Here is a 21100-nt window from a genome sequence, read left to right on the forward strand (position 1 = left end):
GCCCCTATCCCTCTGCTTCTCTCAAAAACCTGCAAGAAAGTGAAAGTGAAAGACACTCAGTCATGTTTGACTCTTTGTGACCCCATGGACTATACAGTCCATGGAATTCTCCAGGCAAGAATACTGGAGTGGGTAGCCTTTCCCTTCTCCAAAGTATCTTCCCAACCCAGGGATCAAACCCAGGTCTCCCACATTGCGGGTGGATTCTTTACCAACTGAGCCACAAGGGAAGCCCATGCATGACCTCAGGCAAAATCCTTACTTTCTCCGAGGTACCTTCCTTTATCTACCTCTCAGGATTGCCTGTAACATCAACAGGACAAATGAGAGTGGGCCTCTCTGGCTAAAGACAGATACACTTTGGGATGCAGGTTGGTACACTTCTAATCAGCCCTTCAAACAGCTTCAGAAAAGATGGGCCCCCTTATGTAGAGAAATAATAACACTAATATTTGACAGCTTCATGGTGTCCTCTCACCTATCCATGGGTTTTCGCATAGATCATCTTAGTGGAAGCCACAAAAGGCTGTGGAGCAAAGGGAATGCCTTTGTGGCGCAAAGGCAACAAGGAGATAGTTGCATGGACATGCCTGGCCCCTGCTGGCTCCTTAGCTACCTCTGAGCAGATACAGAATGGGGACCTTGGTGGTCCTGGTCCACAAGCTTTATTCTGTTTCTAACACTGCCACTTTCAAACATACGGTTTTCAATAGAACACTTCTTTCTTTTTTTTTTTTTTAATTCTTCTTTCTTTTTTTTTTAATTTTATTTTTAAACTTTACAATATTGTATTAGTTTTGCCAAACATCGAAATGAATCTGCCACAGGTATACCCGTGCTCCGCATCCTGAACCCTCCTCCCTTCTCCCTCCCCATACTCTCCCTCTGGGCCATCCCAGTACACCAGCCCCAAGCATCCAGTATCGTGCATCAAACCTGGACTGGTGACTCGTCTCATACATGATATTACACATGTTTCAATGCCATTCTGCCAAATCTCCCCACCCTCTCCCTCTCCCACAGAGTCCACAAGACTGATCTATACATCAGTGTCTCTTTTGCTGTCTCGTACACAGGGTTATTGTTACCATCTTTCTAAATTCCATATATATGCATTAGTATACTGTATTGGTGTTTTTCTTTCTGGCTTACTTCACACTGTATAATAGGCTCCAGTTTCATCCACCTCATTAGAACTGATTCAAATGTATTCTTTTTAATGGCTGAGTAACACTCCATTGTGTATATGTACCACAGCTTTCTTATCCATTCATCTGCTGATGGGCATCTAGGTTGCTTCCATGTCCTGGCTATTATAAACAGTGCTGCGATGAACATTGGGGTACACGTGTCTCTTTCCCTTCTGGTTTCCTCAGTGTGTATGCCCAGCAGTGGGATTGCTGGATCATAAGGCAGTTCTATTTCCAGTTTTTTAAGGAATCTCCACACTGTTCTCCATAGTGGCTGTACTAGTTTGCATTCCCACCAACAGTGTAAGAGGGTTCCCTTTTCTCCACACCCTCTCCAGCATTTATTATTTGTAGACTTTTGGATCGCAGCCATTCTGACTGGCATGAAATGGTACCGCATAGTGGTTTTGATTTGCATTTCTCTGATAATGAGTGATGTTGAGCAGAAAAGAACACTTCTTTCAAGTGAATGCTCATGCAGAAGCCCCAGCACACAAAGCAGGGAGAGCACTCCTCCTCTGACCCCTGCAGGTGGTCCTGCGAAATGCCCTCACATCCCCCATGCATGTGCATGCTGTGCCTTCCTACATATGCATGGAGGGCTTGGCCTCTCTCAGACCCACCCAATCCCTTGCCCCTTGTGAGGAAATTAACGAGATGCCACCAGTCTCTCGTCCCATGCTCTCACATCCCATGTTCTGTAAACAATGGCTTTGCATGGGTATGTAACAGCTGAGATCACTTAGAGCACTGCACATATGCCTCACGAGGTACTCGCTGGCCACGGGCTACTTTTTTCTGGAAATATATATATAAGCTTCACCTGGAAAAGCCCTGAAGGGTTGTGTGCAGTTATGTTATGTTTGCTGCTATGGCTGCTGTGCCAGCCAGGAGACACCTTTCCTACAACTCTTCACATTTTCTTCCAGCCTCTTAGCTCGTGCCTTGCCTACCTTGGGTTCAGTGAACAGTACACACAGTCAGATTCAGCAAGACAATTGGTGTCACAAACAGGATCAGGGAGAGACCCCTAAAAACACTCTGCTGCATGTGCAGAAACCTTAGTCTCTGGTTATAAATGATAATATCAGCTTCTAGAACACCACAGGGACTATTCTCATCTGCAAACCCTCATGGGCATCAAGACCCCAGCCACACAATAGAAAGGAGTATGGGATGTTAGTCATTAAGGTCCATAATTGGGTTTTCCTTCATCCTTAAAAGCTCCATGCTGGTTCAAATGTGCCCTTATCTATCGTCCAAAGCCTGAAGGAAAAGCAGACTACTTTCCAGGAAAGTACCACCTAGCCTTCCTTCCCTGTCCTTGGGAAGGATGTCCTGAGGGCAAGACCCACTTCCCTGCCCCAGCCCAGTCCCAGGGCATGCGCTGTGTGACCACCACCCCGTGCCAGTGGTGGCGCTCCCAGTCTTCCTACCTCAGCTTGGCAAGACGGAACCTGATGTGAGCACTGTCCAGAAGCTCCCCCTTCTCTAAGAAAGCGGATTCAGAGGAACCTGCCAATTCTCTGCTTAGCAGGGATCTTCCCTCCCACTCAGTTGAGCTGTCCTCCCAAGATTCTTCACCAGTAATGAACTCTGGGTGGCAAACGGGCATGCACCATGACCTGGAAATTGAGGCTTTGTGGTTATTTTCACAGCAACAGTAGCATCTCCAAAACAGTTCATCTCAAAGGTGAGCATAAAATGTGAAATCAACCCTGGTTTTTAAAAGGACCATAAACATTGTAATAGTGTCAAGCTGGTAGGAATAGATCTTTCTTGACATCACAGACCCTTGACTTCAGGGAAATCTTCTGGGGTCACACAATCTTCAAAATAAACTGTGGCCCCTCAAGAAACATCAGCTTGTTCTGAGTTTGGAATTTTCCAGTAAACCTTTTTCTGGCTCAGACCACCTCTAGTGCATTTCAATTTTTGCTTTCTCTTTGACTATGCTGGAGTTCCCAACACCTGGTTCTGTTATACTCATCCTGAAGCACAATGAGTGATGTTAGCCTTCCCTCCTCTGTACTAGGCATCTTTCTGTAATGGAGCTGTAGAGAAGATTGTCTACGTTGTTTTCCTGCCCAACATCTACAGGAGCAGGAATGAGGAACATCAGTGCTGGATTAGATGGACCCAAGAACAAGACCTCTATCTAGAAGGATGGATCAAGGGGGATCATAAATTTTTATCAAAATTACATGTGGATACATTGTTTACTTTTATTGAATCCTTGAGCTTCTAAACAAGTCCTTCAGTACAGATTCTCAGTCAGCACTTGCCTCTAGTAAGGCTGCTCCAAAGCCCTGAATTCCCCTGTATTGCATGGAATACTTGTGGGATGGCAATATTGACACAATAGCCACAACTATTATGTTATGCCTCTCAAACCCAGCTAGCTCAATTGGGCATTGTGATTCTCCTGAACCCTTATCACTGCTTCAGGACTTGTTCACAACAAGAAAAAAAGTTTTATTCATAAGGAGAAGCTCAAAGATGCAAACTAGGCTATGTGAAACCCATATGTAATATCCATATTCTGCTTCCCAACTGTGATGTGAGACAGAGCTCAGCACCCCAAGGCCTCTGTGTTCCAAGACCAGGATAAAAGCTTTCATGTTCTTGAGTTCTTGGTTTTCTAGAGAATCACGAGTTGAAAATGTCTCAGGCCTTAACAGTTTACCAAGTAATTCAAAGGAAAGCATTAAAGGGAATGGATGGGTGAAGTGTTCATTTTCAAAGTTACTCATTAGGAGAGATGAGAGTTGTTATCTCCCTGGTGGCAGAGGCCTTGCTAGGTGCTGGGATGGGATGAAGAGGACTCAGGCTGGCAGGCATAATCACAGGTAACACAAGGACAAGTTCCAAAGTCAGGACATGCATTTGGTGTTTGAGAGCAAAGAAGGAGCATTGACTCTTGAATGAGCTGTGGAGGAACCAAGGTTTTACAAAGGAGGTGACATTTGAGCCCCCTTAAACTTGAGTGGGCCTGACCTGGAGAACCAAGGAGGACAGGAGTTCCCTCTCATAAAATGGACTCAGTGGGAACTTTTTCAGGGAAACACAACTTGTCATCAAGAGTTTCCTGGAAGAAGCCAGATTGGCTCTGCATTGGAAGGTGACAATCAAGATTCCTATACCCTATCAAGTTCCCATGAACTTGAGTCTTTGGACAATGAGACCAGGAACCCACCTGGCATATGAGCACCCTCAAATTCTGATGCACCCTAAATGGTGAAGGCTCCCAAACAGTTACAGACAGAGCTAGGGAGAAGGTGGGAAGTTCCTCAGAGGCTGTGGGAGGGAGGCTGAGTGCAAGGGTCAGTGGGCAGGAAAAGAAGGTCCAGGACAATGTCCCAAGATTGTAATGTGTGAGCAATCAGAGAACACCAATGAGGTGACTCAGGTTTCTGGAAGTTTGCCTGCAGAAGGAAGGGGAGATGAATTGGAGGACTGAGTTAGGGTTCTTCACCCTAAGGGAGACAGTCTGTAACTCATCCTACAGAGCAGCTCTGCCTATTGGTTTCAGAACCAGGCAGGTTTATCTTCAAAAGGAACTTATAAGAAGTAGAGTTTTCTTTCAAATCATACATTTTAAACTTAATAATTATTGACATTGAGTTAGGTAATTCTTTATTGTGGGGAGGTGTTCTGCGCATTGCAGTATGTTTAGCAGCATTCCTGCCCTCTACCATAAATGCTAGTAGTACTGCTTCCCCATTTATGACAACAGAAACATCTCCTGACAGCGCCAACCTCAGCCACAGTTGAGAAGCCCTGACCTCTTGATACAGCCTGTCAGAGCTATGTGCATGCATGAGTGTGTACATATGCTATGCACTCATGGCAGGGTTATGCTCAAGGTTATTTGGAAATTCATTAGGCACAGAATACAACTACTAGAATCATGAACACATACTGAATTGACAAGGATCTAGCAGAGACCAAACATGTCAGGTAAAAACTCATCTTATTCTCCAGCATGAGTGTAATGAGCATAAGGGTAATGCTCAGAGATTTCTTAATTTCATAAGAAAGAAAGAAAAGGGGGGAAAAAAAAAAAAAACAAACCTCACCCTTTTTCTTGTGAGAAATTCCTCAGCAAAGGAGTGTTTTCTGTAAAGCAGGGTTCTTTAGACCTGGAGCTGAAGACTTGGGAGAAAGGAGGGTGAGACCTGAAAGACACAGTGAAGGAAGGGATCATTAACAAAAACTGAAGGATGTGTTCACTGGTGGTTACAGCTAGATCCAAGAATGTGCCCCAAGAATCAGTGGTAAACTTCACATGTTATATCTGAGTTGTAAAAAGTTGGAGTTTAAGATAATTAGAGACAATTTTCTACCCCAGGCTAAACCACACTAGAAATACAAACAGAAATTCACACAGACTAGATGCTGTGGGGTCAATACTTTTAGGCTCACTTTAGTGTTATAATAGAGTCCAGTCATGTTTGCCATTCCATGCAGTTTTTCCTCACAAAAGCCATGTTGCCAAGGGTTCCCAGCGCATTTGCCAAAACTGCTTACCCAAGTTGACCAACTCTGCCAGAGTACATGGTCGATATGTCATGAATCAGTCACACTGGGGGCCCCTTGAGGATGACCCCCTGGGCCACAGCAGTGTGCATATACATGAGCTCCACCCCTAGAAAGCAGTGACATACTAGTGCTGCATCATGGCTGTGTCCATTAAGTCAGGCACAAGAGGAGAGAATATAGCATGTCTCCTGCTATGGCTACTGCACCAGCCATGGGAGAATACTGCTGTGCTTCACTTTCTGCAGCATAATGGATCTCACTGCCAAGCAGGGACCCAAGGTCTCATAACGTTCATCATCTCTGTCAGTTACTGCCTCTCTGTCAGAGATGCTGGGTTCTTCAGAGCCACAGGGTTCTTGCTGTAGTGCCAATATACATTGCTCTAGTTCTTACAAGTGTCTTTGCACATTGAGCACTGGTGCAACATCGCATAGGGCACAATTCCTATTCGCCTTCAGGACAGTCAGGAAAATCCACCCCATGGTACCAGTGACAGTCCATGCTGCCTTGTTCAGCTAATGGGAGTTCAACCATACACTCAGGCAGAGTTGGTCAATTTGAGTAAACAGTTTTGGCAAATGCATCGGGAACGCTTGGCAACATGGCTTTTGTGACTTTGGGACACAGGGATGGGCCCAGCATTGAGAGAAGTAGAGGGATGGCATGAAAGATGCCATTTTGAAAGTCAAAAGACTCCCAAAGGAGGCCTGAGCTGGCAGGAGTCCCATCCAGTTTACAAGGATGCAAAAGTGGACTGATTTGTGCAGAGGTATACTGTAAAGGCTGTGTCTTATGTAGAACAGTGTACAGTCAAGGCTGTCTCCTGTGATGTAGGTTTAGTAGAACAGTGTACTATAAAGGCTGTGTCCTGTCATGTAGGGTTAAGAGAACAGTGTACTGTAGAGGCTGTGTGCTGTGCTCTACGTTTAGTAGAACAGTGCACTGTACAGGCTGTATCCTGTGATGTAGGTTGGTAGAACAGTGTACTATAAAGGCTGTGTGTTGTCATGTAGGTTTAGTAGAACAGTGTTCTGTCAAGGCTGTGTCCTGTGATGTAGGTTTAGTAGAACAGTGTACTGTACAGGCTGTGTGCTGTGATGTAGGTTTAGTAGAACAGTGTACTGTAAAAGCTGTCTACTATGATGTAGGTTTAGTAGAACATTGTGTTGTAAAGGCTGTGTCCTGTGAAGTAGGCTTAGTAGAATTGTGTACTGTAAAGGCTGTGTGCTGTGATGTAGGTTTATTAGAACACTGTGCTGTAAAGGTTGCACCCTATGATGTAGCTTTAATAGAACAGTGTACTCTAAAGACATTGTACTGTGATGTAGGTTTAGTAGAACGGGGTACTATAAAGGCTGTGTCCTATGATGTAGGTTTAGTAGAACACTGTGCTGAAATGGATGTGTCCTGTGATGTAGGTTTAATAGAACAGTGTACTATAAAGCCTGTGTCCTTTGATGTAGATTTAGTAGAACGATGTACTGAAAAGGCTGTGTGCTGTGATATAGGTTTATTAAACACTGTGCTGTAAAGGTTATGTCTTGTGATGTAGGTTTACTAGAACAGTGTGCTGTAAAGGTTGTGTCCTGTGATGTAGGTTTAGGAGAACAGTGTACTCTAAAGGCTGTGTCCTGTGATGTAAGTTTAGTAGAACAGTGTACTGTAATTGCTGTGTCCTGTGATGTAGGTTTAGTAGAACAGTATGCTGTATAGGTTGTATCCTGTGATGTAGGTTTACGAGAACAGTGGAATATAAAGGCTGTGTGCTGTGATGTAGGTTTAGCAGAACACTGTGCTGTAAATGCTGAGTCTTGTAATGTAGGTTTAGTAGAACAGTGTACTGTAAAGGCTGTGTCCTGTGATATAGGTTTAGTAGAACAGTGTACTGAAACAGCTGTGTCCTGTGATGTAGGTTTAGTAGAACACTTTGCTGAAATGAGGAGCTACCCCATGTCCAAGGTCAGGGGCGGCAGCTGTGAGTGCCAGACTGTGATGGCGCAGGAGCAGCCGAGAGAAGATACCCACATCCGAGGTCAGGGGCAGCAGCCAGGAGGAGCTACCCCATGCACAAGGCCAGGGGCGTCAGCCAAGAGGAGCAATCCCAGGTCCAATGACCAGTGGCTGCGCAGGCACAGGAGGGCTGAGAGGAGCTACTCCACATTCAAGGTCAGGAGCGGCAGTGGTGAGGAGATGCCCCTCATCCAAGGTAAGGAGCAGCAGCTGTGCTTTGCTGGAGCAGCCATGAAGAGATATCCCAAGTCCAAGAACCCAAGTAAGATGGTAGGTGTTGCAAGAGGGCATCAGAGGGCAGACACACTGAAACCATACTCACAGAAAACTAGTCAATCTAATCACACTAGGACCACAGCCTTGTCTAACTCAATGAAACTAAGCCATGCCCTGTGGGGCCACCCAAGACGTGTGGGTCATGGTGGAGAGGTCTGACAGAATGTGGTCTACTGGAGAAGGGAATGGCAAACCACTTCAGTATTCTTGCCTTGAGAATCCCCATGAACAGTATGAAAAGGCAAAATAATAGGATACTGAAAGAGGAACTCCCCAGGTCAGTAGGTGACCAATATGCTACTAGAGATTAGTGGAGAAATAACTCCCGAAAGAATGAAGGGATGGAGCCAAAGCAAAAACAATACCCAGCCGTGGATGTGACTGGTAACAGACGCAAGGTCTGATGCTGTAAAGAGCAATACCGCATAGGAACCTGGAATGCTAGGTCCATGAATCAAGGTAAATTGGAAGTGGTCAAACAGGAGATAGCAAGAGTTAACGTCGACATTCTAGGAATCAGCAAACTAAAATGGACTGGAATGGGTGAATTTAACTCAGATGACCATTATATATACTACTGCGGGCAGGAATCCCTCAGAAGAAATGGAGTAGCCATCATGGTCAACAAAAGAGTCTGAAATGCAGTACTTGGATGCAATCTCAAAAACGACAGAATGATCTCTGTTCATTTCCAAGGCAAACCATTCAATATCACAGTAATCCAAGTCTATGCCCCAACCAGTAATGCTGAAGAAGCTGAAGTTGAACGGTTCTATGAAGATCTACCAAGTCCTTTTAGAACTAACACCCCAAAAAATGTCCTTTTCATTATAGGGGGCTGGAATGCAAAAGTAGGAAGTCAAGAAACACCTGGAGTAACAGGCAAATTTGGCCTTGGAATACAGAATGAAGCAGGGCAAAGGCTAATAGAGTTTTGCCAAGAGAACGCACTGGTCAGAGCAAACACCCTATTCCAACAAGACAAGAGAAGACTCTACACATTGACATCACCAGATGGTCAAAACCAAAATCAGATTGATTATATTCTTTGCAGCCAAAGATGGAGAAGCTCTATACAGTCAGCAAAAACAAGACCGGGAGCTGACTGTGGCTCAGATCATGAACTCCTTATTGCCAAATTCAGACTGAAACTGAAGAAAGAGGGAAAACCACTAGACCATTCAGGTATGACCTAAATCAAATCCCTTATGATTATACAGTGGATGTGAGAAATAGATTTAAGGGACTAGATCCAATAGATAGAGTGCCTGATGAACTATGGGCTGAGGTTCTTGACATTGTACAGAAGACAGGAATCAAGACCATCCCCATGGAAAAGAAATGAAAAAAACAAAATGGCTGTCTAGGTAGGCCTTACAAATAGCTGTGAAAAGAAGAGAAGCGAAAAGCAAAGGAGAAAAGGAAAGATATAAGCATTTGAATGCAGAGTTCCAAAGAATAGCAAGAAGAGATAAGAAAGCCTTCTTCAGCAATCAATGCAAAGAAATAGAGGAAAACAACAGAATGGGAAAGACTAGAGATATCTTCAAGAAAATTAGATATACCAAGGGAACATTTCATGCAAAGATGGGCTCGATAAAGGTCAGAAATGGTATGGACCTAACAGAAGCAGAAGATATTAAGAAGAGGTGGCAAGAATACACAGAAAAACTGTACAAAATGGATTTTCATGATGAAGATAATCACGATGGTGTGATCACTCACCTAGAGCCAGACATCCTGGAATGTGAAGTCAAGTGGGCCTTAGAAAGCATCACTACGAACAGAGCTAGTGGAGGTGATGGAATTCCAGTTAAGCTATTTCAAATCCTGAAGGATGATGCTGTGAAAGTGCTGCAATCAATATGCCAGCAAATTTGGAAAACTCAGCAGTGGCCACAGGACTGGAGAAGGTCAGTTTTCACTCCAATCCCAAAGAAAGGCAATGCCAAAGAATGCTCAAGCTACCGCACAATGGCAGTCATCTCACACGCTAGTAAAGTAATGCTCAAAATTCTCCAAGCCAGGCTTCAGCAATACATGAACCAGGAACTTCCAGATGTTCAAGCTGGTTTTAGAAAAGACAGAGGAACCAGAGACCAAATTGCCAACATCAGCTGGATCATCGAAAAAGCAAGAGAGTTCCAGAAAAACATCTATTTCTGCTTTATTGGCTATGCCACAGCCTTTGACTGTGTGGATTACAATAAAGTGTGGAAAATTCTGAAAGAGATGGGAATACCAGACCACCTGACCTGCCTCTTGAGAAACCTATATGCAGGTCAGGAAGTAACAGTTAGAACTGGACATGGAACAACAGACTGGTTCCAAATAGGAAAAGGAGTACGTCAAAGCTGTATATTGTCACCCTGCTTATTTAACTTCTATGCAGAGTACATCGTGAGAAATGGTGGGCTGGAAGAAGCACAAGCTGGAATCAAGATTGCTGGGAGAAATATCAATAACCTCAGATATGCAGACACCACCCATATGGCAGAAAGTGAAGAGGAACTAAAAAGCCTTTTGATGAAAGTGAAAGAGGAGAGTGAAACAGTTGGCTTAAAGCTCAACATTCAGAAAATGAAGATCATGGCATCTAGTCCCATCACTTTATGGGAAATAGATGGGGAAACAGTGGAAACAGTGTCAGACTTTATTTTTCTGGGCTCCAAAATCACGGCAGATGGGGATTGCAGCAATGAAATTAAAAGACGCTTACTCCTTGGAAGGAAAGTTATGACCAACCTAGATAGCATATTCAAAAGCAGAGACATTACTTTGCCAACAAAGGTCCATCTAGTTAAGGCTATGGTTTTTCCAATAGTCATGTATGGATGTGAGAGTCAGATGTAAAGAAAGCTGAGCGCCAAAGAATTGATGCTTTTGAACTGTGGTGTTGGAGAAGACTCTTGAGAGTCCCATGGACTGCAAGGAGATCCAACCAGTCCATTCTAAAGGAGATTAGTCCTGGGTGTTCTTTGGAAGGAATGACACTAAAGCTGAAACTCCAGTACTTTGGCCACCTCATGCGAAGAGTTGACTCATTGGAAAAGACTCTGATGCTGGGAGGGATTGGGGGTAGAAGTAGAAGGGGACGACAGAGGATGAGATGGCTGGATGGCCTCATGGACTCGATGGACTTGAGTCTGAGTGAACTCTGGGAGTTGGTGATGGACAGAGAGGCCTGGCATGCTACAATTCATGGGGTCGCAAAGAGTCGGACATGACTGAGCGACTGAACTGAACTGAACTGAACTTGTTGAAATGGCTGTGTCCTGTGATGTAGGTTTAGTAGAACAATGTACTGTAAAGTCTGTGTGCTGTGATGTAGGTTTAGAAACACTGTGCTGTAAAGGCTGTGTCCTGTGATGTAGGTTTAGTAGAAGAGTGTACTGTAAAGCCTGTGTCCTGTGATGTAGGTTTAGTAGAACAGTGTGCTATAAAGGCTGTGTCCTGTGATGTAGGTTTAGTAGAAGAGTGTACTGTAAAGCCTGTGTCCTGTGATGTAGGTTTAGTAGAACAGTGTGCTATAAAGGCTGTGTCCTGTGATGTAGGTTTAGTAGAAGAGTGTACTGTAAAGCCTGTGTCCTGTGATGTAGGTTTAGTAGAACAGTGTGCTGTAAAGGCTGTGTCCTGTGATGTAGGTTTAGGAGAACAGTGTACTCTAAACGCTGTGTCCTATGATGCAGGTTTAGTAGAACAATGTGCTGTAAATGCTGTGTCCTGTGATGTAGGTTTACTAGAACAGTGTGCCATAACAGCTGTGTCCTGTGATGTAGGTTTAGTAGAACAGTGTACTGTAAGGCTGTGTGCTGTGATGTAGGTTTGTACAACAGTATACTGTAACGGCTGTTAGATGTGAAGTAGGTTTAGTAGAACACTGTGCTGTAACCCAGGTGTCCTGTGAGTTAGCTTTAGTAGAACAGTGTACTGTAAAGGCTGTGTCCTGTGATGTAGGTTAAGTAGAACCTGTGATGTAGGTTTAGTAGAACAGTGTATTGTAAAGGCTGTGTCCTGTGATGTAGATCTAGTAGAACAGTTTAATGTAACGGCTGTGTCCTGTGATGTATATTTAGTAGAACCGTGTGCTGTAAAGGCTGTGTCCTGTGATATAGGTTTAGTAGAACAGTGTACTGTAAAGGCTGTGTGCTGTGATGTAGGTTTAGTAGAACCCTGTGCTGTACAGGCTATGTCTTGTGATGTAGGTTTAGTAGAAGAGTGTACCATAACCACTGTTGTCTGTGATGTAGATTTAGTACAACAGTGTACTGTAAAGGCTGTCTCCTGTGATGTAGGTTTATTAGAACAGTTTGCTGCAAAGGCTGTCTTGTGAAGTAGGTTTCGTAGAACAGTGTACTGTACAGGCTGTGTCCTGTGATGTAGGTTTAGTAGAACAGTGTACTGTAAAGGCTGTCTCCTGTGATGTAGGTTTTGTAGAACACTGTGCTGTAAAGGTTGTTTCCTGTGACGTAAGTTTAGTAGAACAGTGTACCATAGGGCTGTTTCCTGTGGTGTAGATTTAGAACTGTGTACTCTAAAGGCTGAGTCCTGTGATGTAGATTAGTAGAACAGTGTATTGTAAATGATGTGTCCTGTGATATAGGTTTAGTAGAACAGTGTAGTGTACAGGCTGTGTGCTGTGATGTAGGTTTAGTAGAACCCTGTGCTGCACAGGCTGTGTCCTGTGATGTAGGTTTCATAGAACAGTGTACCGTAAAGGCTGTGTGCTGTGATGTATGTTTAGTAGAACACTGTGCTGTAAGGGCTTTGTCCTGTGATGTAGGTTTAGGAGAACAATGTGCTGTAAAGGCTGTGTCCTGTGATGTAGGGTTAGGAGAACAGTGTGCCGTAAAGGCTGTGTGTCATGATGTATGTTTAATAGATCAGTGAACTGTACAGGCCGTGTCCTGTGATTATAGGTTTAGTAGAACAGTGTACTGTACAGGCCGTGTCCTGTGATGTAGGGTTAGGAGAACAGTGTGCTGTAAAGGCTGTGTGCTGTGATGTATGTTTAATAGATCAGTGTACTGTACAGGCCATGTCTTGTGATGTAGGTTTAGTAGAATAGTGTGCTGTCAAGGCTGTGTCATGTGATATAGGTTTAGCAGGACTGTGTACTGTAAAGGCTGAGTGCTATGATGTAGGTTTAGTAGAACACTGTACTATAAAGGCTGTGTCCTGTGAGGTAGGTTTAGGAGAACAGTGTGCTGTAAAGGCTGTGTCCTGTGATATAGGGTTAGGAGAACAGTGTGCCATAAAGGCTGTGTGCTGTGATGTATGTTTAATAGATCAGTGTACTGTACAGGCCACGTCCTGTGATATAGGTTTAGTAGAACAGTGTGCTGTCAAGGCTATATCATGTGATATATGTTTAGTAGGACTGTGTACTGTACAGGCTGTGTGCTGTGATGTGCTACTACCCTCTGATTCTCTTGCAGATTTAAAACAGTGTGAAAGTATTCGGAACCTTTGGGTGGGCTGTGAATGCCACTAAAATCTCCACCTTGAAGCAGTTGGTGCAGCACCTGTAGGGGGTTTTATGGGTCCTTAATAAAACTCCGCAGGAGTGGAGTTGCCCCTGTAGAGGTTTTCCCGCAATTTCACAAGGACAGATGGTGGAATGGACCTGGGTGCATAAAATAAAGGTGCTCCACATGTGGTGACTGGCTTTTCCAGCCCCATGAGGGCAAGGACTTCAACATGAGTTCCAGGTGATACCTGGCATTGGGTTTTGTTTTGTATCAGGGGTGTAACTGATTGTTGTTGTAGTTTCTGCTGTAGCAAGATGTAAATCCAAGGGTCAGTGTTACTTGCCAAGGGAACATCACAGAAGATGGACTGCACATAGAATGTGAGGCGAGAGCAAATTGGCCAAGAAGGCTTGTTCAGGCTTTCATCCCATGTTTTGTAAATAGTGACTATGCTGACTCATTGGAAAAGACCCTGATGCTGGGAAAGATTGAGGGCAGGAGGAGAAGGGGACGACAGAGGATGAGATGGTTGGATGGCATCACTGACTCGATCAACATGGATTTGAGTGGACTCCGGGAGCTGGTGATGGACAGGGAGGCCTGGCATGCTGCAGTTCATGGGGTCTCAAAGAGTAGGACACGACTGGGCAACTGAACTGAACTGACTATGTAACAGTTGAGATCGTTTATGTACCTCACATCACGAGGTACTTGCTTGGTCACAGGTTGTGTGAGGTAGACATATACATGAGCTCAATCTCTGGGTCAAGAAGATTCCCTTGAGTAGGAAATGGCAACCTACTCCAGTATTCTTGCCTGGAAAATTTCATGGACAGAGGAGCCTGACGGGTTATAGTCCATGGGGTTGCAAAGAGCTGGACATAACTGAGCATGCACACACTTCACATGCACATAACAGAGAGCTACCACCAGCTCTGAAAAACTTTAGACTCTGTAGCCAGAGACCCCAGGATTCAGCTTGGCCCACCAGTGGACTGACACCAGCTCTGGGACCCCCAGGGTCCTAGAACCAAAGACTCCAGCACCCTGGTCTACCCACTAGCAGTCCAGCACTAGCCCTGGGACTCCCTAGGCCTAAGTGCCACCCACCAGCAAAATAACACTAGCTCTACTAGCCCCACCAGCCCAGACCAGCCATCAATAAGCCAACACTAGATCCAGGATCTTTGATCTTTTTTTAAAAGAGAAGTTAGTCTTTAATTTCTTGTTTCATAAATAAACTGGCTAAATTGATTGCTTTTTGATGATTAGTTAAAGAGACCAAATCCCGTGTCTTCATCCAAATACTCCAACTCTTTCTTTGGTTCAACTTTGTGGCTTTGGCAGCAGTAGAAACAACAGTAGTTACAGCACTAGCCCTGTGACACTTTGGAGCTCTTCAGCCATCTACCATGTGACCCAGCCACACCCATCAACTTCCAGGGCAGGGCCTGGCAATCAGCAGACCAGAGGCCAACCACACCTACCAGACCAACCACAGTAGTCATCTCATCACAACAGAAGGACCCACACAGCCCACCCTGGGAGCATCCATAGTGCATTTGGCTCTGGTGACCAGAACGAGTAGACTTCTGGGACACATAAGCATATCTCCTACATAAAGCCACTTCTCTAAGACACAAAAGTGTAAGCATTCTACTTAATGCTTTGAAATAAAAGTATAGAATTAATAAAAATGAAATAACAGAGGAATATATTCCAAAATGATGGAACAAGATAAAACGCCAGAAGAACAAAGCAAAGTGGAGATAACCAATCTACCTAATAGAGTTTCCAAGAAAATGACTATAAACATGCTCAACACATTTAGAAGAATGGATGAACACAGTGAGAAGTTTAAGAAAAACAGAAATTATAAAGAAAAATCAACCATAATTGAAGGATAACTTAAACAAAAATACACCAAAAGAAATTTTGCAGTATATTAGGTGATACAGAGGAGCAGATAAGTGAACTGAAAGAGTAGTGAGAATCATGCAAGCTGAATATAAAAAAGAAAAAAGAATTTTAAAAAATGGAGAGACTTCTGGGACAGCATCAACATACTAACTTTCACATTATAGGATTCCAAGAAGAAGGAGAGAGGAAGTGGCAGAGAACTTATTTGAAGACATAGTAATTGAAAACATTTCTAACCTGGAAAAGGAAACAGACATTCAAGTCCAAGAAGCCCAGAAAGTTCCAAATAGGATCAACCCAAAGAGATCCAACCAAGACACATTGTAATTAAAATGACAAAAATTAAAGATGAGTCGAGAATATTAAAAATAGCAAAGGAAAAACAACTAGTAATGTATGAGGAAACTCACACAAGACCATCAGCTGATTTTTTAGCAGAAGCTATGCGGTCCAAAAGAGAATGACTTGATATATTCAAAGTGATGAAAGTGAAAAACCACAACCAAGAATACTCTACCTGGCAAGGCTTTCATTCAGATTTGATGGAGAGATCAAAAAATTTACAGACAAGCAAAATCTAGAGGAGTTCAGCACCATCAAACCAGCCTTACAAGAGTTATTTAAGGGACTTCTCTAAACAAAAAGGAAAGGCCACAACTAGAAATATGAAAATTACTGAAGGATAAATCTCATTGGCTAAGGCAAATATACACTTAATGTAATAGATCAACTACTTATAAAGATAGTAATAGTTTAAAAGACAAAAGTAATAAAATCATCAATGTCCACAATTAGTTAAAGGATACACAAAGCTAAAGGATACAAAATATGATGTCAAAATGTAAAAGTTGAGAGGAGAGTAAAAATGCAGTGTTGTTAAAAACATTCAAACTTAAGAGATTAATAAACTAAAGTAACCATGTATATATAGATAGATTGCTCCATATAAAACTCCATAAATAACCAAAAATCTACAATAGATACATAAAAGATAAAAAAACATGAACACCATATATAGTCATCAGATCAAAAGTAAAGAGTTTTAAAAAAGAAAAGAACAAAAAGAACCACAAAAATGACCCCAAAACAATTAACATCATAAAAGTGTAATAAGTACATACCTATCAATAACTACTTAAAAGATAAATGGATTAAATGTTCCAATCTAAGAATGTAAAGAGCCTGAATGTATATTAAAACAAGACCCATATATATTCTGCCTACCAAAGACTCATTTCTAAAGACACACAAAGACTGAAAGGGAACAGGAAAAAAAGTATCCTATGCAAATGGAAACAAAAAGAAAACCAAGGTAAGAAAACTTAAACAAAATAGACTTCAAAACAAAGAGCTGTCATAAAAGACAAAGAATGATATTACATAATGATCAAGGAATTAACCCAAGAAGAAAATGTAGCAATTGTAAATATATGCATTCAACATAAGGTTGCCTAAATACATACATCAAATATTAACAGATACAAAGGGAGATACTGACAGTAACACAATAATACTAGAGAACATTAACACCCCACTTAGATCAATGAACAGACCATCCAGACAGATTATCAATAAGGAAATGCTGGCCTTAAACAACATATTAAACCAAATGGATTTAATAGATATCCATAGGACATTCCATCCCAAAGCACCAGAATATACATTCTTTTCAAGTGCACATGGGACTTTCTCCAGGATAGTTCACATGCTAGGTCACAAAACAATTTCAATAAATGTAAGAAGACTGAAATCATCTTTGCCAACCACAGCACTATGAGACTAGAAATCAACTACAAGGAGAAAAAGAACAAAAAACCTGCAAGAAATACAAACACATAGAAACTAACCAATATGTTACTAAATAACCAATGGATCACTGGAAAAATCAAAGAGCAAATAAAAAAATACCTGGAGACAAATGAAAACAGAAACACAATGATCCAATATCCATGAGATGCAGCAAAAGCCATTATAAGAGTGAAGTTTATAAAGAGAGATGCCTACTTCAGTATAGCAGAAAAGTCCCAAATAAACAATATAAGCTTATGCTTAATGGAACTAGAAAAATATGTACAAAACCCAATGTTAGTAAAAGGAAGGAAATAATAAAGATCAATGCAGAAATAAATGAAATAAAAACCAAAATAAGCCAATAAAAAGATCAATGAAATTAAGAACTGGCTCTTTGAAAAGATTACAAAATTGACAAACCTTTAGCCAAACTTATCAAGAAAACAAAGAGAGGGCCAAAGTCAATAAAATCAGAAATGAGAAAAGGAGAAGTGACAGAAATACAGAAGATCATAAGAGATTATTACTACAAACAATGAAATGAACAACCTAGAAGAAATGGACAAATTCCTATAAGTGTACAATCTCCAAAGACTGAATGAATAAGAAATATGAACAGATAAATTATCAGTAATGAAATTGAATTAGTAATTTTAAAAAATTCCCAAAAAACAAAAGCCCATGACCAGATGGCTTCACAGGCCAATTCTACCAAACATTTAAGGAAGAATTAACATCTATCCTCTCAAATTATTCTTTAAAACTGCAGAGGAAGAAAACGTCTGGACTCTTTCTACAAGGCCAACATCACTCTGATACCAAAACTAGGCAATGATAGCTTTTAAAATTAAAATAAGAAAATTAAAAGCCAATATCACTAGTGAACAGAGATACAAAATCCTCAAAAAAATATTAACAAGCCAAATTCAAAAATACATTAATAAGATCATGCATGATAATCAAGTGAGTATCCCAGGAATGCAAGGATGGAAAAATCAATCATACATCAATTATACATCACATTAACAAACTGAAGAATAAAAATTATATGACCACATCAATAGATGCAGGAAAAAGCTTTTGACAAAATTCAACATCTATTCATGATAAAAACTCTGAACAAAGTGAGTATGGAGGAAACATACATAAACATAGAAAAGGCCATATATGAAAAGCCCACAGCTAATATCTTTCTCAATGGTAAAAGCTGAGAGCATTACTTCTAACTTCAGGAACAAGACAAGGATGCCCCCTTGAACCTCTTTTATTCAACACAACGTTGAAATTCATAGCTACAGCAACCAGACAAGAAAAAAATTTTTAATGCAAATGGAAAATGTAGAAAGAAAACTGTCACTGCAGAAGACATGATACCATAAATAGGAAATCCTACATATGCCATCAAAAAACTACTGGAACTCATCAATGAATTTGATAAAGTGGCAAGATATAAAATTAATATACAGGAATCTGTTCATTTCTATATATTAACAACAAACTATAAAGAAGGCAGAGTGCTGAAGAATTTATTCTTCTGAACTGTGGTGCTAGAGAAACTCTTGAGAGTCCCTTGGACAACAAGGAGATCAAACCAGTCAATCCTAAAGGAAATCAACCCTGAATATTCATTGGAAGGACTGATGCTGAAGCTGAAGCTCCAATACTTTGGCTACCTAATGTGAAGAGCCTACTCATTGGAAAAGATCCTTATGCTGGGAAAGACTGAAGGCAAAAGGAGAAGAGGGTAGAATAAGATGATATGGTTGGATGGCCATTGATCAACAACTCAATGGATAAGAGTTTGAGCAAACTCAGGGAAATAGTGAAGGACAGGGAAGCCTGGTGTGCTGTAGTCCATGGGGTCACAAAGAGTCAGACACAACTTAGCGACTGAACAATGACCAACAACAAACTATCAGAAAGAGAAAACAAGAAAACAATACTATTTACAATTGAATCAAAAAGACTAAAACATCTAGGAATGACTCTAGCCAAGAAGGTAAAAGACCCACACTTATTAATGAAAGATATTCAAGATGACACAAACAAATGGAAAGATGTATTGTGCTCATGGATTGGAAAAAATAATATTGCTAAAATGACCCAAGTATTAATGTTATTATTACCCAAGGCAATCTACAGATTCAATGTAAGACCTATCAAAATACCAATAGTATTTCCCATAGAATTTGAACAAATAATTCTAAAATTTGGATGGAAACATAAAAACCCCTCAATAGCCAAAACAAACTCTAAAAAGAGCAAAACTGGTGTATCACACTTCTTGGCTTCAAACTATACTACAAACCTACAAAAATCAAAACAGCATGGTACTAGCACACACACACACACACAAAAGATACATAGCTCAATCAAACAGAAGAAATGAAAAGCTCAAATGGGCAATTAATCTATTATAAAAGAAGCAAGAGTATACAATGGGGAAAAGATAACCTCTTCAATAAATAATAGTGGGAAAACTGTACCTCTACAAGCAAAAAAAAAAAAAAATCAAACGACTACTTCCTCATTCCTAGTACAAAAAAAAAAAAAAAAATGAATTAAAGACTAAAATCCAGGGCCTGAAATCATAAAATTCTAGAAGAAAACATAAGCAGTATGCTCACTGACATCTGTCTTGGCAATATTTTGGGGGATATGTCTTCTCAGACAAGGGAAACAAAAGGAAAAAATAAATGTACACATCAAAGCTTTTGCACAGTGAAAGAATCTATCAACAAAACAAAAAGGCCACCTACTTAATGGGAGAAGATATTTGCAAATGATACATCCAAAAAGGAGTTAATATCCAAAATATAAAAAGAATTCACCAGCTCAACATCAAAAAACCAAACAATCTGATTAAAAAATGAGCAGAGTACCTGAATAGATAATTTTCCAAAGAAGACATACAGATGCCCAACAGACACGTGAAAAGATGCTCAACATCACTCATCATCAGGGAAATGCAAATCAAAACCACAAAATGAGATATCATCTCAGGCTTGTCAGAACGGCTGTCATCAAAAGTCTGCAAATATCAATTGTTGGTAAGGATGTAGAGAAAAGGGAACCCGCATACACTGTTGGTGGGAATGTAAAATGATAGAGCCATTATGGAAAACAGTATGGAATTTGCTTTATTAAACTAAACTAAAAATGTGTGTGTGTGTGTGTGTGGGTGTGTGCTCCACTGTGTCCAACTGTCTGCAGTCCAATGGACTGTAGCCCACCAGGCTCCTCTGTCCATGGACTTTTCCAGAAGAGAGTACTGGAGTGGGTTGCCATTTCCTATCCCACAGGATCTTCCTGACCCAGGGATCAAACTCATGTCTCTTGTGTCTTCTATGTGGGCAGGCAGATTCATCCACTTTTGTGACATACTCCATGTGTTCACGTCCGTGTGTGATCCCATCCCCTACATTGTGGGCGCAACCTAGTGACTCATCCTAACAGAACACAGCAAGAATGATGGGGAGTTACTTCTATGATTAGGTTACAAAGGACTGTCTCTCATGCTAGCCTTGATGGAGCAGGCCACCTGGCAAGGGACTGAGGACCTTAGACCATCTGCCCAGGAAGAACTAAGTCCAGCCAACAATGATGAGTTTGGAAGCAGACCCTACCCACTTGAACGACGGTCAGCCTCTGCTGACAACTTATTCTCAGCCTGTGAAAGACCCTTAGGTGGAGGATCCAGCTAAGCAATGTTCAGATTTCTGACTCACAAAACTGTAAGGAAACAAACGTGTCATTTTAAGATGCTGAATTTTGGAATATGTAGACCCAGGTTCAATCCCTGGGTAGAGAACATCCCCAGGAGAAGGGAATGGCAACCCACTCCAGTATTCTTGCCTGGAGAATTCCATGGGCAGAGGAGCCTGGCGGGCTATAGTTCAT

At 41.6% G+C, this 21100-nt stretch overlaps 1 protein-coding gene across 3 annotated transcripts in view; it reads right to left on the bottom strand.

The window, feature by feature from the left end:
- Positions 1–21100, bottom strand: part of OCA2 (OCA2 melanosomal transmembrane protein) — a 285968-nt gene that overhangs the window by 232189 nt on the left and 32679 nt on the right. For all 3 annotated transcript variants that reach the window (XM_027554353.1, XM_027554352.1, XM_027554354.1), the window contains exons 3-4: positions 5270–5368; positions 2627–2815 (exon numbers count right to left, since the gene is read on the bottom strand). In XM_027554353.1, coding sequence (XP_027410154.1) covers positions 2627–2815; positions 5270–5368 — 288 coding nt within the window. The remainder of the gene's footprint in view (positions 1–2626; positions 2816–5269; positions 5369–21100) is intronic.

Source organism: Bos indicus x Bos taurus, chromosome 2, assembly GCF_003369695.1.
Source record: "Bos indicus x Bos taurus breed Angus x Brahman F1 hybrid chromosome 2, Bos_hybrid_MaternalHap_v2.0, whole genome shotgun sequence".
Taxonomy (NCBI): Eukaryota; Metazoa; Chordata; class Mammalia; order Artiodactyla; family Bovidae; genus Bos; species Bos indicus x Bos taurus.